Source organism: Lupinus angustifolius, chromosome LG04, assembly GCF_001865875.1.
Source record: "Lupinus angustifolius cultivar Tanjil chromosome LG04, LupAngTanjil_v1.0, whole genome shotgun sequence".
Classification (NCBI taxonomy): domain Eukaryota; kingdom Viridiplantae; phylum Streptophyta; class Magnoliopsida; order Fabales; family Fabaceae; genus Lupinus; species Lupinus angustifolius.
The window spans coordinates 11,097,956-11,116,971 of NC_032012.1; the positions used below are offsets into that span (position 1 = coordinate 11,097,956).

At 30.5% G+C, this 19,016-nt stretch overlaps 1 protein-coding gene across 1 annotated transcript; it reads left to right on the plus strand.

Moving 5' to 3' along the window:
• Positions 3,689–5,007, plus strand: LOC109345844 (nicotianamine synthase-like). Its single transcript, XM_019585075.1, has one exon. The coding sequence runs from the start codon at positions 3,743–3,745 to the stop codon at positions 4,706–4,708; it is 966 nt and encodes a 321-aa protein (XP_019440620.1). The 5' UTR covers positions 3,689–3,742; the 3' UTR covers positions 4,709–5,007.

Consider the following 19,016-nt stretch of genomic DNA (forward strand, 5'->3'; position numbering starts at 1 on the left):
ATAAGATTTAAAATTAATAGTAAAAAAGGAAAGAACTTTATAGGCCAGTTCACGCTTGACATATTGATGATATAGGGCAACTATCAAATATATGCAAGGAATGAAAAATATATGTAATAGTAAAAAATTAGGAATATAATATTTATATATATTGTTAATATAAATATTTTATATATAATTAATATATTATTCATTGTTCATTTATATTACTTTTTTAAGGGTTAATAATGATTAAATAAGAATGATGAATGATATAGTGATAATATATAAAATCCATTCTTAGTGGATGGATATATTTTTTTCTAAAAAATTGTTAGTCCATACATATATTAAATTCTTATAAAAATCTTAGGTATTAGGGTCATTTGAGATTGCCTAGTTGGTTCTCCATTGGGACATTCAATTCAAAAATGGAATCACTCAACCAAGTTTTAGGACCATAATATATTAATGTACTATCGCATCGACCAATGTACAGTAGTTGGGGCATCATTCCTAGGGAGGATATATACGTGGCTCCTTGTTTCCACACATTTATTTGCATTTTGAACCAGCGAAAAAGATGTATGTACTAATAGTGTATGAGTTTTATACATTGTTATTGGATTATTATCATTGATTTTTTATTATTGTTGACTTTTTAGAAAAAGGTAATCCAAATGAATGGTGGATGATAAAGTGCATGTATATAAATCTTTACACTATCAGGGTATACATTTTACACTCTCTTTCAACAATAGATAATGATCAATTATGTTTGACCCTTTTTGTTGTTCTATATAAGGCATGTTTGACTTTTATTCATAACCAACCAACATGAATCACTATTATTGATTGATTGTAACACCTTCTCTTATGCAATCGTTTTCTCATGTAAAAATCAATACAATTGGAATAGTACAACCGAAAGCTAGGGAAAAGCTATGTGATATATACAAGAATCCACCACCTTTTTTATTTTTATATAAATCCTAGGGTATGATATTCCTACTTTTTTTGTAGACCCACTTTCCTAAAATCAAAAAGTGATTTTACTATATGCATTCACATGAAAAAGATAAGATTAGAAGTAAATATGGGTTATAAAAAATTAAAATTATTAATCTATTAATTTTCTTTTACTGCCTCCAGGACACTGATTTTCTAATCTGCGTTGATCTTTCATAACATTGTCTCAAAATATATTTAAATTCTTTAACCTAAGTTAACATGGACATTAGATTTATGGAATTAATATAATAGACATCATTTCAAAATTGTTTCTATTTTCCTTTGTGTAGTTTTGTGATGCCTTGTTGATATATATTATATTTATATACTTAAGCATTAGGTGTAATTGTATCAATGCATATGCATTCCCATTGTGATCTTGCTTGGGCTAAGATAGGAAATGAGGTTAGTTATAACCGGATTTGATTCAGATTAGTTTTTGGATTTGGTTCTCTTCTATTATGGGTCCAAACCTTTTGGTTTTTTGCTTATTAGTTTTTGTATTTGGGTTGACATTGCTCGTTCTCTTTAATACATTTTTGCTTATAAAAAAAATAAAAATTCTAAATTCCCAACAAAGAATCATCTTCACTGTGGGTCTATACAACCCTAACTTATCATAAGTCATTCCTTTCTTTGATTTCATTTGTCACTCAATGAGATAGGGAATATGAAGATGGAGTTGTTCATTTATATTAAGTAGTTAGTTACCATATTTGCACATCTGTGTAAAAAACTTAGAATGACACTTAAAAAGTGTATTATTTTACAATAATTTGATTGAATCCATATTTACTAGGGATATAAAATGGTAATAAACCAATTTGTGTTTGGAAAATAGTTAGTAACATGTTCCTCCTATCAAAGTTCTTAAGCTTGAATCCTTCCTTAAACAAATCTGGCTAACTAAACTCAAATAGGTGAAGATCTAATATTATTTCTAGGTATAGAGGGTTCTAGACAAGAAAATATTGATGTTAAATAGTACAACTAGAGTGTAATATTTATGTAATGATAATGTAAAGATATATACACAATCAGTGCATCATCTATCATTTATTTGAATCATTTTTCGAAAAGTCAATGATGATTGAAAATAAATGGTAAGTAATGTAATCACAATATAAAAAACTCTTATACTATTAGCATATACATTTTTTCTCATATAATTAGGAGTATAAAAGTAAAATAAATTTTTACTTGAGGTGTTAATGTATTATCTGTGATGTCTAGGCTAAAATTGTGGAGCATTTGTTCCTGGATTAGTTGTTTTTCGCATGGTATTTGGAAACATAATTTTTTGGATGGTGTTGGGTTGAAAAGTAAGTTTTACATTGCTTATCTCATTATTGTGGGAATGATTTATATATTGGGTTATTTTTATCATTGCCAATTGCTTTTGAGATGAAACCTTAACATGATATCAGAGCCAGAGTCTGACTTCTTTCAGGTTGTCATGGACCAAAAGATACCCTTTAATTATGAGTCAAAGATACACCTCTCATTACTAATTGATTTTGAGATACAATCTTAACATGTTATGTGCAAGAGTAGGTGCCACGTATGTCTATGGTTCAGTCATTTTCTCATTTCTACTTGCTGGTTCAAGGTAGAAAGCATAATAAATTTTGCTCAATGATTTGGATTGGTGTATCATGCTCTATCTTGTTATGCAGAGATATGGTTCTGGCCCACCACGAATCTTTTGATGCTATATTATTGTTTAATCTTTTTAAAATAAAGTATATGTATTGATTTATATATTTTAATCATTGGAGAAGGGTGGTGTTATGTAAATTTATTGTAAGGGCTAATACCCCTTTATTCAGATTAATATACCTTGTTCTTATGGTAACTCCTACTTATTGCAACATTAGAAGGCATAAACTTCACTAATGTTTTATCTGTTATATGGATAGCTGAAATTTAAATAATTTGAATAAACAGAAATGCCATAATTTTCAATAACAATAAGGAAGCTAATGTAGAGGATATTGTGGAGGAGATAAAATTTATATTTTGAATCAAGATTAAAGAAGACATTATCATGTTAATATATTTTGGTTTTAATGGTACTAAGTTTACACTGTTATTATAGAATAAAAATCAATTGTCCTTACATTTGGTGTCCTATTATATTACAATTCAATTAAAAAGTGCAAACTAATTAATAAAAATCATAAAATAGAAAATAATTTATTTATATTATTCAGTGGAATATGATTGATTTGGGATTTGGAGACAAATATTTTTTAGAATATATGATTTTGTTCTGGTACTATAAATGGGTTTTGTTGATGATTGATTTTGTGGGACTATATATGGAATTGAATTTGTCTTATTTTATAGTTGTTGGATAAGTTAGAGTATTATATTGTTTGTATTGAGAAAACAACCCCTTATGGTTCTAGGTTTTGTTTTCCATTATAATTATTACTTAGATTCTTTAATAAAAACTTACAAAAAAATAAGCGTAGGTTATGGAAGATCTCATGTCATTGATATAGTACATATTCATTCAATAATTTTTTCCATAATCACATAATACAATATCATTCATAATACAATAATTTTTTCAAGAAATAATTTTTGCAATACAATACATATATGTGCACCAAAGCCAAAGTGTGTAAATTAGAGATGCCAAAGTGGAGCCCACAAGCGTGCATAAATATTGACCTGTGCCATGCATATGTATGCATCCAATTTCCTTTTCCAACCTTCTTCCTTGCAATAAGCACATAGTGTCGACATGTTTTGCCAAGAAGAGCAATTATTAGTTGAAAAAGTGTGTGAGCTCTATGAACAAATCTCAAACCTAGAGAGTCTCAAACCCTCAAAAAATGTGGACATGTTGTTCACTCAACTTGTCCTCACATGCATGCCACCTAGTCCAATTGATGTGTCAAAACTCAACAAAAATGTGCAAGAAATTAGGTCCAAACTTATAAGACTTTGTGGTGTAGCTGAAGGTCACTTAGAGAGTCACTATTCAACAATTCTAGGCTCATATGATAACCCTCTTGATCATCTTCATATTTTCCCTTACTATAACAATTACCTCAAACTTGGTCTTCTTGAATTCAATATCCTTAGCCAACACATAACTAATGTCCCTAACAAAATTGCTTTTGTGGGTTCAGGTCCTCTTCCACTTACCTCAATTGTACTAGCATCAAATCACTTACTCTCCACCACTTTCCACAACTATGACATCGACCATCTAGCCAATTCCTATGCTCAAAATTTGGTTATCCGTGACCCCGATTTGTCGAACCGCATGGTTTTTCACACCAATGATATATTGGATGTTTCAAATGAATTGGAAGAGTACGAGGTTGTTTACTTGGCTGCACTTGTTGGGATGGACAAAGAGTCGAAGAATTGTGTAATCGATCACTTGGCTAAGTACATGGCCCCGGGTGCAATTTTGATGCTTAGGAGTGCTCATGGCGCTCGTGCTTTCCTCTACCCGGTGGTTGAACCTTGTGACCTTAAAGGATTTGAGTTCCTCTCTGTGTTCCACCCAATGGATGAGGTTATTAATTCTGTTGTTATAGCACGTAAATATCCTATGCCTATATCATCATCAATTGACCAAGACATTGGTTCTATGATATTACCAAATAAATGTTCTGAGGTCGAAGTCTTCAATAACCCACTCATCAACCATGGAAATATGATTGAGGAATTGACTGTTGAGGAGCAACACTCCTGAATTGATCATCTCACACTAGCTGCCTGAATTGCTTTTTTTATATAACGAAGGGTATTTCCACCCTATCGATAAAATCGAACTAATCTATTTCAGAATGCGTAGCTCGTTGTATTACTTTATATCTACTAGGAATGTTTTCCATCACACTTGAGTCACGCATTTAGCTAGCAACTTATATGGTTACAATTTTCAATTGTTATATGTATGTCTTGTTTGTATTATTGTATCTCATCTAGCACACAATATGTGTTTTTTATGTTGTTCTTAAATTCTCAATAAATATAAAGGGATTATGTATTCTTAAATTCTCATCTATATTACATTGCTCTTCTTACTATATTACAATGAAAAACATTATCATCTTGCACTTATTTTTCCTTTTTTCTTTGATCTGGTGTCTTAACTTAACAATGAAAGAAAATCACCTCTATTACTGAATGGAGATATTGTCCGTGAAAATATTTTAATGATGCAAAATTTAAAATATTTATAAATAAAAAAAAATTAAATAATAAAAATAACTTTTACATTTTATATTTTAGTATTGGACTCTCCTAATCCTATCGAAGATCACAACCGCTTAACAATACAGTTTTGAGACTAATCCCTTAAAGTATAATGGTGTTGAGAATAAAACTCTTTCCTAAAATGACAATTCAACAATTTAAAAGCTCCAACATAACAAGTTAATGATCTATTATTCATTATTTATTATAGATATATATATCTTAAAGTGAGCTATTCATAAGTTGTGTTAGTCTAACAATCCTTCTAATATAGTTAAAAATTGTGACTTAGAAGTTGTGTTAGTAAAATATGATTTCTGAATTGGATTAAATATATATATTAATTAGGCATTTAAAAAGTTATGATAATCCAACACTACTTCTCAACAAAAATTTCATGATTGGTTCTGCTCATCATGTAAGGTAAAAATAATTTGCTTCTATATGTAAACTAATATTCAGTTAGAAAAACATTAGAAGCCAATCTAATTAAGTATCTCAGAGCTGAATTGATTGTGCTTTGCTTTGATAGATTAATTTCATTTACTTTCGATCACTCAAAAAGAGAAAGTCCACCATTCTTGCCTTCAATATTTGCATACTATATTGTACCAATAATAATAATAATAATAATAATAATAATAATAATAATAATAAGGAGAAGGATGCTTATTCATCATAATTTTAATTATGATCATAATATTATGGTTTTAATTATGACCATACCCCCTCATTTTCATACAATTATTTTCATAATTATGGTAAACACAAATAGTGACACCTACTTATCTACTTCGTTTTTTTTTTCTATTCTTGTTCAATTATGTTTGTCTTTTGTGTAAAAGTTATGTGAAAGACATGAGATACAACTTTGACCTCGGAAAAGAATTGAGGGAGATAATATTAAGCATACATTCTCCTCACTATACTTGATCATTAATTCATATGCCAACACTAGTGGTAAGGGAAATTGAAAGCGGAAGCTCAAAAATATCTATGTAAGATACCAAGAGTTGATGTTGGTTGGGAAAAAATATATGTACTAATACGGTATGAATTTTATATATTATTATTGTATCATTTACTATTCATATTTAATTATTATTAACTATTAAAAAAAATTAAAATAAATAATGATGAATAATGTACAAACTATATATAAATTTTTATACTGACAAATGGTGCATATATATTATTCTATTGTTGGTTTTTGTAATTATCATTTATGCTTTGGAAACAAAAAAAAAGATATTCTTTATTACTTGGCTGATTGTATCCATTAGGTCTATTAGTAGAATTAGAATCTATAGCCATTTAGTTGTCCATTTGATAAAGGTGGATTCCTGGTGATATTTTCTCCGTATAATAGTCTTTTTTATAGCAAAAAATCAAGTTTGATTTAGTTTGTTGAAAAAAGTTTCTATAAAATAATTTTATCTAAGTGAGTGTGATTTGAACCAGTATTGTTAAAACTGTACCGGTTATCAAACCGGTCAGGGTATTGGTATAGTGGTACAGTGGTTCAACCAGTGGTTCAGTAATTAAACCGCATGCCGGTTAAACCGGACATACTTACTTATATTTTATATATATATAAACCTATAACAAAAAGTTCTACATAGGTAGATACTCAAATTTATAATCCATATTTATAATCTACTCAAAATTCACATAAATAAACAACTTTAAGTCTTTAACAAATTCAAAATCTAAATTAAAAAACATATATCAATACAAAAGTATCACTTAACAACCACAAAATATAAATAAATGACATAANAACTTCACAACTCACTCTATAAAACAAATAAATTTAGAGTTTTAACATTTAACATCAATGAGTCAAAGTTATCTTATATGAATATTATATTTTTCTACCAAATCCTATCTTCAGACAGTACTCCAAGATTACACAAATGTCACTGAGATTACACACGAATGTTAGGAACCAAAATGTGTAATCTAAGTATGCTTTGGAAACATGTGCATTGAAGTGTTGAAGAAGAGTTGGAAAGATGAGTCACCTTGTAATGAGTTTTTAAGTTTTAAAAAAAAAAATATATATGTATATAAACCAATGGTTTAGTAAAATACCGGCCGGTTCACCAGTTTTGACCATTTTTGACCGTTTTTTGACCGGTTTTGACCGTTTTTGACCGGTTTTGACCGTTTTTTGACCGGTTTTGATATTTGGCCGATTTAACACCTGTACCGTATCGGTTAGGGGGCCGGTTCACCGGTTTTCCGGTTGAACCGGCCGGTACGGTACGGTTTTTATAACTATGATTTGAACCTCAACCTCATTATTACTTCATTCTTTAAACTCTCTATCCTAATCACTTCATCACCTTTATGATTCCTTAAAACTAGAGGTGAGCATAGGCTGGGTTGGGACAGGTTAAAGTTTGTCTCTTACCCAACCCTAAATGTTGGTTAGGTTATTTTTTAAACATGGGTCAGACCCTGGACCCAAAATTAACTTGACCATAATATCGATCGAGTCAGTCTTTAAATCTGAACCAAGACCCAATTAAATATAATGGATACTCACTTTTTTAGGATTTTACTCCATCATTCCTAGATCTTTAACCAATGAAAATGTGTACTCAGAAATCCATCATTCTCCGGAACTTCCTCGGTGGAGTTGAAAATACACCCAATAACATAATGAAAGATATAGCCTCTGAATCAGTTCCTTCAACAAGACCATAATATCGATCGATTTAGTTTTTAAATCCGAACCTAGACCCGATTAAATATAATTGATACTCATTTTATATAGTCTTCTCAATATTTCTTATTATTATGAATATGTAATTTGACATATAAAACGATATATGTAGATATATTATTAATAATATATATATGATAAAAATTTAGAGAATCAATGATACTTTCGATAAAAAAAAAGTGTCATTATTCTATACACAATTGAATAGAGACACATATAAACATGATGAGTGAGTGACCATAGAACGAGTTACGCCAAATCATGTTTGGTCCATACCTAACCCTAAATATTGAATGAATCTAATTTTTGAATTTGAACCTGATGAGACCCGACTTTGTTCGGGCCCAATCATAATCAGGTCATACCAAATTAACAAGTGGGGTTGGGTCCTGCTCATCCCTACCTAAAAATGTGTTTTTCTTTACATCATTTAAGAATTATCTATAAGTTAATTTTTAGAGAAGAAATGAAAGTAAATTATTTGGGAAATATCTATAAATATATTTTAGGGTTCTTCTCTACATTTTAGAGAATAAAGGCGATGTTTTTTGGTCCAAGTTATTGCATAAAAGTTTGGGAACTCTTATTACTCCTAGCTTTGTCATAAAGTAGATCATGTTTATATGTTATGAATTAGAACTTCTCCACTAGCAAGGTATTGGTCTAATAGTAATAGTATAAGGTTTTGCTAGATTTCCAATGTAACCAAAAGGTTAAGAGTTTGACTCCCGTGAGCGTTACTTGTTGGAAATGGCAGTTATATACCATAAAAGAGATTAGTTCCTTACTCAAAAAACATGAGGGATACCCACTGTAATACAAAAGAAAAATTAGAACCCCTCCAAGCTAATATATATATATATATATATAGAGTAGAATATCAATGTTATATATTTGATTCAGGTCCATTGTTATTATGTGCACCATATAGAAACACCAAATAGAAATACCTCATAGGCACTTGGGCCCATGAGTGTGGTAGAGCTTCCAATCATTTTTCTCTAATAATATCTTACTAGCCCCTCAATACTCTTGAGGATGTAGGCACAAATTGGCCGAGCCCCGTTACCAAATTATCTTGTTTCTTCTTTTCTATTTATTTTATGCACTTTATTTGATTTCTTGTGGCCAATGCTGCATATTGATCTCTTCCAATTTAACCAACAATTAGTATGAGAGTCAATTAGTAGATAGCTCTTAACCCATACACCAAGTTATGGCTAAAGAGGGCGAAAGCATGTTGATTGGACAAGGTCTTTAAAAGACACTGCGCGAGGATATAGTAAAAGAGTTGAAGGAGAATGTAACATGACGTGAACATGGTCGAGACCATAATTATGTTGGATCCAGAACCCCACAAGTCCATATATTGGATTGAGACCAAGGTGTAGATAGAGACAAAGGTGTCGAGTCAGACACTGACAATATCTCTCTAGATATTGAGAGAATGACCCCATTTGAGATGAGAAGTAGAATATCCTTGTGGCATGTCCGAGACATCATAGTAAATGATATTAATTGTTAGCGGATCCACAAAAGCACAGAGATGCTGGCTAACTTTGATACAGGGGGTAACACGAGCATTGACTTGGACGCAAGTTATAACATAGACACTAGAAGAGATGTAAAATGCGACATGGGCATTCACTTGGATGCAAATGTATTTGTGGCACGAACATTGATTGTCATTGACACAATGTGTATTGTTAATATACTCCTTATGTGAAGTATGGTAGTTCTTTTGAACTATGATTGTCAGGGTAGACAATGATCATAGCAGTTGAGGCTTTCCAAGGAAGCTTAAAGGTTCAACTTGACTGAGTATTGAAGAGGATAATTGTTGGTGAACTTTTGCATAGAGGTTCCATATATCGAAAGACTTCCTAGAAATAGGTGGCTAGGCGACATGTTCCGTTAGATGGCAGTAACTGGAAGTTGCACTACAAGTTTGGAGAGCTAAGCTCTTGGTAATATCATCAATGATACTCAAAAGGTTTATGTTGTATGAGATTAGACTCTTACGTGAATTAGTTGTTAAAAAGAATTAGGTATTGAGCAAGGTGGAGTGAAATATTCGTTATGGTGAAGATTCTTGTGTTAGATTTCCTAAGGAGCGAGATATTTTTCTATTTTAATCAATTTGGCGATTGTTGGAGATGTTTGAAATATGTTATTATATGAAGTCTCACGTTGTCTAACATTAGAATATAGTAGAATATTAATGTTATATATTGGATTCAGGTCTCTTGTTATTATGTGCACCAGATAGAAGAACCAAATAGAAACACTCCATGAACACTTGTGGCCAGTGTAGTAGAGCTTGTAATCCTTATTCTCTAGTAATATCTTGGTAGCCGCTCAACGCTCCTGAGGATGTATGCACAAATTGACAAACCCCGTTATCAAATTCTCTTGTTTCTTCTCTTCTATTTATTCTATACACTTTATTTAATTACTTGTGGCTAACGCTGCACAAGGATCACTTCCACTGTACGAACATTATATATATATATTCTTCCTACGTTGACACCTTGCATCTTTTTGGTCTATGAATAGATTTAAAATCTACAGCTTGCTCCTAAGTCTTATTTGTCTCACTGTCCTACAAATTTAGCAGTCGATTTTTGCTTAATTATAAGATCGATTCTTGACTATATTGTCTCCATTGGTCTTCTTAGCAAAAATCAGGCTACATATGGTACATTATGGCATATCCTTCTAGTATGATATGATTTCTAATTTTTATTTTATAATGGACTTTGTTCATCACTTATTTAACTTACATTAGATATGCTTCATCTAATGTATACAATGCCTACAAACTACACATGACAATATTTCTTGACTTTTATTTACTCATATAAAATCATTATATAGAATTTTTTTTGCAACAAATCTGTAGATTCTAATTCTACTGATAGACTGAACAGGAAAATATTTTGTTTTAAGGTATCATGAATATTTCTTTACTTCACAGTATTATGGTGAATCAAACCTAGATTTCTTGAAAATTGAATTGTATGGGACTTTAGAGTGTATTAAAACTAGTTTTAGCTTGCTCTAGTTCTTTTATCATTATATAGTCTTGATTATTTTTTGGATCCCATTCTAAAAATCAGGCTGATTCAAACAAGACTACATTAATTTGGCTTATTATAAATATGCACAACAAAGTTGTGTTTTTAAGTGTTTAATGCTACAATTCAATAATGTTCTGAAGCATGCTAGAATATAGTTTCAACAATCATTAGTCATGTGCAAGATTCGATAATTTTCATTTGATATGACTAAAAAATATATGGTCGCTAAGTAATATATTCTTTCACGCAGGTAAAAAATTTAGACAATAGAGATGATATTTCTTTTGATAAGTATAATTAAATTGTTAGATTTTTGTTTTCTTCTAATATACAATATAATCATAATGAAGTAAGTAATCAATGTCAACTGCCACTATATCTAATTTTTTTATAAGAACATCTTTTTACCAATATTATATCCTTACCCATTATCCTAATCCAAATTATGCTATGGTCTTTGATATAGTAGTTTTTAAATTTATACAATAGTTGTTTGTTTGTTTAAATTAACATGGTGGTAGGAATAAAGTTGTAGACTTGTGGCATTATGTTTTTATAGTTAGTGGTCTTGACAAATCATCGTCATTGTCGCCTCTATACAAATCCACAATGATATTTCTATTAACATATTTTTCCATTTTCTCCGACTCCAACTAAAAATGCAATAATGTATGCACACTAACTAAAGTTAGTCCACTAAGTCTTTTTATCTATACTTTCTCAATTTCAAATTCCAATAACATTACCTAAGTTAATAGTCTCAAATCCAATACGACTTTTTTTATTTTTTATCAGGACATGTCCCTAGGACAAGATCAATAAGTAACTTAGTGATCTAAATAAATGGGCAATGCCCCAAATGTCACTACACTTTCAAGTGAGTGATTAATCATAGACTCTCCAACAACTCCAAATATTTCTCATTCAAATATGTAATTAATCATGATCACTGTGATAAGTCAAACATGAATATTCATTACTAAGTATAATAGTCTAACAATAGTATAAACTTAGATAAGTAAACCATCATTATCAAACATACAATCATTTCAGTTAAGACACAAATATTTTAATATATTTTTTATCAGCAAAATACTTCAATAAAATAAAAAAGAGTTTAGGAGAACTAATGATACTCATATCCACATATTTAATTGGACATCACAAATATTTCAATATTAATGACTAAAATGATTGAATGAGGAAGTACATAACAATCAAGACAATTAATATCAATCACTTTAATCTAAGGATTCTCCAACTAGTGAGTATCATTGGAGACCCAAAGACTACATTCTAATATCATTATGTCTAATGCTTCTCCCTCACCTAGTTTTACATAAGCTCTTTTATCTAGCAAATAAAGTAGTTCTTTTGTCGTCTCCTTCCATCTTAAAATCTTTTCTCACATATATGCCAATAACAATCAAGATGACAAATCAAATTCTACTCATACTAGGAACTACCAACCAATTTAACATATAACTAAACTCAAATACAATCAAATTAATTTTTTTAAACAAACTAATAAATTTAAATTTATAAATAATTGAAAGTGTCAAGAAAATTGACCCTTTCTTATAAAGAATTTGTGGAGAAAAAGTCTAATACACTTATTTATAGCATTTATTATAAAAATAGAAATATACTTATTTATATATATATAGATATATATATTCTATTCTATTATCTATATAATAATAAAAAGATCTCTCATGACATGTGTTAATCTCTCAATCAAAATTTTTCCTCCAAAACATGTTCATGCTAATTGTATGTACCTTTCAACATTGTATCTTCTCTTTCTATATATTGTATATTTTAATACTAATAATTGATGGTCTTATTTGTTTTTTATTCTATGAAGAAATTACACCTTACATTAAAGTTTATTGAATCTCTTTTCACATCTGAATTAATTCTTTTTCTCCATTATCATTTCATATCTCCATCTTCTTCTCCCCCCCTTTCGTTTCATCTTTCATCTTATTCTCTTCCATATCTAGAATCCAATGTTTCATTTATCGAATTTATGTTGTCATCATCACAAAAACATGTGTAGCCATTTCTATTAAACCTAATATGATAGTTTTTGTATTTCGCTGCTCAATCTTCGTCATTGTATATATGTTCTTATTTTGTAAATATGTTGTTTAATGTACATTTTGAAGATGCAAGCATGCATGAATGAGCAAGAGTGTGTATGCAAGCATGCATCACATATATTTTGATGAAGACAAAAGTTGATGAAGACAAAGGAAGACAAAATTCAATATAGACAAAGGATCGATAATATGATAAATGATCAAGGATAAACTTAAAGGGATGAACAAATCAACAAACAACAAGTATCAAATAAAGTCAAGACTCAAGTTCATACAAGGCAAAACATTCAAAAGAAGATCTAGAGGCTAAGTATTTTATATCTTTATTAAGTCTTCAGATGTTTGCTTCGTAAGAGTCTAGGCTAGGATGAACCCCAATGAAAGTCTCACAAGCTAAAATCATTCATAACTAAAATGAGACTTACATGCATACATACATGATTTCCATGCACATGCATACATACATGACCATATGTTTTTTAATGCATTTAAAAAGAATTTTTAAATCATACATCGTTCAAAGGCATGCATCATATTTTTATAAATCATATAGGAGGTTCATTCATCATTGAAATATCTTTTTAGAAAATCTTTAATCGATTAAGAGCTATTTTAATCGATTAAGTATTGATTTCTTGGGAACTCGTTAATCAATTAAGTAAGAGTTTAATTGATTAAGAGTTGTTACTGTTTTTGTTTTCTGGTATTTTCAAGAACTCGTTAATCAATTAAGTTTAAGGTATAATCGATTAAGTGCAGCTTAAAACATAATGGTATATTAACCCAAGTTTTTCATATTGCTTCATAATTGAGGTGAACATTGATTCATAGAGTTAGAACACATATTTGAAATAAACCGTTAACACATTTTTTTTAGAAAATCTTAAGCTCTAACTTTCATATCTTTAGAGAGATTTTCAAAGTGTTATTTTGAGAAAAAGAAAAGGGTGAATCTTTACAAGATACTCTTTGAACTTAATTGTCAAATATTTTGTTAAAGAAACCTTGAATCTCAAGTTCTATTATGTAACTGTGAGATCTTTTAGAAGGGTTCTTAGATTCTAAGAAGAATGGTTAAATCTGCACATTGAGGTGCACGCATAAATTGAAAAAATTGGTAGACAAGGCAACAACATTTTCTCTTGCTGTGATTGTTATCGCTATTGATAGAGATTAGGTTTGGGAAAAATCCTAGCTGTTGCTAGGTATGTCTTCACGAGAAGCAAAAGGTCTTGGTATTGAGAAATACATGATTGGGGCCTAATCACAAAAAGATAGGAGATCTTAGTAGGCAGAGAGAGGTCAAATTGAGGTTGTCAAGTTCATAGAGATCAAGAAAGTAGCGTCTTGCATCTTGTATTGGAAGCTTGTTTGTTGATGAGTTTGAAATTATGCTATATTTCCATTGCATTTAGCTTGCATTTTAGGACATAATTAGGACTTTAGCATTGCTTTTAGCTTTTATTTCTCTTTGTTCAGGTTGAGCTGGTGTTTTTGGCTATGTTGTGTAGTTTGGATGGATTAAAGCCAAAAAGAATAAAGGTTGGGTGCAAGAAGATGAAATTTGGTGTTGAGGCTATGCGAAGACCAATTGAAGGGTCAAAAGAAGTCATAAATATTATATTATAGCCTAATATTTTGTAATTAGGATAAGTAAAGGTTCTCCCTCAAGGATGAGAAACACTTTACACGTTACACTTTACATTGCAATTCTCTAATTTAGAATTTGGTATTCTCTTCTCCAGTATGAGTGAGTAATTCCCTTTGTTTCTAGGATTGAGACTATGTCCTTTTACATTCAATAAATACTTATTCTTACTTCTATTTCATTCAGTGTTGTGAAAGAACCGAGAGGTGAACCCAATTATCTGACCATTCAATTATTCAAACTAGAATCCTAATTCACGAGAGTAGTATTAGGATTCTCGGGGGTTTTTGGACTTCACTTTGGGTTGCTATGAAGCATTTGAGTAGAAAGATCCAAGTAAAGGATTTGATTGATAATCGTACCACAAGAGTAGATGCGACTTCAATTGAGTACACGTGTTGGAGCTCGATAGAGAATGACACATATCAGAGAGCAATTCACCCTCACAATTTGAAGTTCATGAAAAGGAGCAAAACAAGGATTTGCGAGTGTAGAGGCGGTAACCCTTATCCTGGGAACTATTCCTAAATTAGATTTTAATCATTTTTAATATTTTCATAATTATTATTGTCAATTGCTCAATTGCTCTAAATTCACTTTTAATTCCTATTTGAGTTAAGGATAAATTAATTGTTATAATTAAAGGAATTTTCCAGTCCTCGTGGATCGATATTTTATTACTTGATGATATAATCGTGCACTTGTAATTTGCCCTCTGGCAATGGCACATCCATCTGTGATGGCGCATTCATCGGTTGTCCTCCAGTTTTCAGTGACGAGGGGTACGCCTACTGGAAAATCCAAATGAGGATTTTTATTGAGGCCATTGATACAGAAATTTAGGATTCCATAGAATATGGACCTTTCGCTCCACTACACATAGTGAACAGAGAAATGAAAGAGAAACCTAGAAGTCTATTGACCAACGAGGAATAGAGAAAAGTGCAATTCGATTTGAAAGCGAAAAACATTATAACTTTTGCGCTCTCATACAATGGGTTCTTTAGAGTTTCTCAGTGCGATAGTGCCAAGGATATTTGGAACACTTTAAAAGTAACCTATGAAGGCACTAGTGAGGTCAAAAGATCTAGATTGAATACATTAATGCATGAGTATGAGTTATTTCGTATGTTTCCTCATGAGTCTATTTCTGATTTGCAAAAACGATTTACTCACATTATTAATTATCTCATTGCATTTGATAAATAATTTGCCAAACATGAACTAACTGTTAAAGTGTTGAGATGTCTAGACAAGAAATGGCAACTTAAGGTAACTACTGTCATGGAGTCAAAGGACTTTGAACAAATGACGCTCGCAACATTATTTGGTAAACTTCAAGAACACGAGTTAGAATTAAGATGTTTGACACTCAATGAACAAATGGACGAGAACATCAAAGAAGCCTCCTACAAAGCGACAAAATCACATTCAAGAAGTCAAAAGGAGACACATGATGATGATGAGTCTGATTTCGGCACAAGTGATGAAGCCATGTCCCTCCTCATGAACAAATTCAGAAAGTACTTAAGAAAGAATGGAGGACACATGAAACTTCATAAGGAAGATGAAGAATATTCAATCAAAATGAGCAAGAATCCCAAAGACAAAGCCACTTTCAACAAGAGAGGGAACATAGGTCGCATGAAGTACACATGCCCTACCTCTTCCAAGAAGATTGAACTTGATCATAAGATAGACTCTCGGGACATCAAAGCTAAGAAGGCATACATTGTTTGGGATGAACCAGGAGAGAACAATCCATCAACAAGCATCTAAGAAGATGAAGAATCAAACAAGATTTGTCTAATGGCTTAAAATCTGAATTCTTGCAAAGTGAGCAAGATGAGCCTAGTGAGGTACACTCTTCTGATTCTATTTCAAACTTCGATATATTTCCCACGTATAACATGTTATATGATGCTTATGTTGAAATGCATGAAGATCTTAAAATGTTAGCTGAAAAGTGCATGAATAGAAAAAGGTTAACTTTAGATCTTGAAAAGAAAATATGTGAATTGCAAAATTTCATTGACATGCTAAAAATTGAAAATGAAACCTTAGATGCTAAATATGCTAACTCTTTATGTAATTGTACTTCTAATTTAAGTGTGATGTCTACTTATGAAAATTGCACTTGCATTGAACATGAAAATAACGCCTTAAAAGATAAAATTGATAATTTCACATCTAGTAATCACAAATCAAACAACTTACTTGCTACATGTAAAATGGTTGGGATTAAACCTAGTTTTGGTATATGCATGCAAATAACTTATTTCACAAGAAACGAGTAGATGTTCTGAAAATTTCATATCTTGAATTCCCTACTTGCTTTTATTATGGATTTCATGGTCACACCTTGAATGCATGTAATATTAGAATGCATGATGTTCCAAATGGAAATTATATGTGGATTACTAAGAATCAAAATCCCCAAGCTACTAACATCAAGGGACCCAAAATTAGTTGGGTATCCAAAAAATGCAAGTAATCATGTTTTGTCGGTGTGCCAAAGGACATATGGACTTCAACTTTCATATGGGCAGTAAGTGTTCTAGGCACATAGAAGGTGAGAAGATCAAACTTCTTTGACTTGTCACCAAAGGAAAATGGATCATCACACTTATGTGCAAAATGTCAATTCAAATGCTTGAAACTAGGAAGTATAGTGCTACAAAGGTAAAATAAGATATACTTTTCAAACTCTAAGTATTATATACTTTAAGTGTCATAAATATATTCTATAATAAAATCCTATCAAGGCCAACAAATCAAGATCATGAAATCCCCCATAAATCACTTTAGGCCTAATGCTTTGCGTTTCACATTTACATGCTCTCAAATGAAAACATGATATTATTGAACAAGTATAAGAATCTTTTAACCATGTTTTTATTAATAAGTAAATGTACAATTACTATCTAGGATTTTCTAATCATGTTAAAGCACAACAAGGTAAATCTCATATTAATGCAATTTACCAAAACTACTTCTGGAAAGCCTATGCGGATTTAATACTTGATAAGCCATCTCCAAGAGAGAAGAGGAAATGTATGCTTACTATTTTGTAGGTACTAATAAGGATAAACATTTCAAGAATTGAAATGTTATGCAAGAAAAAGGCAAGAATCAAGAATTGAAGAAAAGGAGCAGAAAAATGGAGGAAAACTGGTTACTGTGTTCTCATGCATGCTGCCCTTTAGATCAGTTAGGAAGTACAGTTTTTATTGTTTGTTCTCTCCCCACTCGGCACATATACTTTCTACTAATTAGGTTAAAGTTATACTTAAAATAATCTTTAATATTATTCTTATCAAAATAATGAATTTTTTGTTTTATCTCAAAGTAACTAAAATAAATAAGATAATTACAAAAGAATAATCACTAATATATCTAGATAATCATAGAGGGTAACTTTGTTACAGATTAACCCAAATAATTAATGATTAGCTATTAAAGTTAATCAACAAATATACTAATTTATAAATTATTTGGAAAAATTTTGTTTTTTAAATATTTGAATTTAATTTTTGAAATTAAAACTTTTTCTATATTATTTTTAAAATGAGAAATTTGAATTGGAATATGAAAATATTATTCTTTTTTTAAAAACAGGATCCCTTATTTATTTAATTATTTAGTTTTAAGAAACATTTTTAAAAAAAATTATTGTTGGGTTGAATAAAAATTAGGTGTTTACAAAAAAATTTAGAAACTAAATTGAGAAAATAAAATAAGTTGATGTGTCAAGAATACCCTTTCTTTCTTTTCAATCTATAAATATGCAATGATAACATAGTGCATTTCACAAAAATCTTAACTCTTAATTTACATTCTAGTTTCTCTAATACTTTGGAGAAAATGGTGAATGTTAGACCTAGCATCCATATCTTAATGTTCTTACAACTTTTACTACTTGTCTCTCTCATGTCTCTTAGTGAGGGACAATTACCCTTGCGACCTAGAAAACAAGTTCACATCATCAATTCCTTAGCCAACAATATAAATCTTAAAGTTCATTGTAAATCCAAAGATAATGACCTTGGTTTTCATGATGTGCCCTTTGGAAGCGTATATGAGTTTGAATTTGGTCCTAACATTTTTGGAACTACATTGTTTTTTTGCAGTTTGCAATGGAATGACAAATTTCACACTGTAACTGTTTATAATGCTGCTACTGATGATAAAAGATGCAAGAAGACTTGTTATTGGATTGTACAACAAAATCAAATATG

Coding starts and splice junctions, on each gene's coding strand:
- LOC109345844 (XM_019585075.1), top strand. CDS start 3,743: ATGTTTTGCCAAGAAGAGCAATTATTAGTTGAAAAAGTGTGTGAGCTC.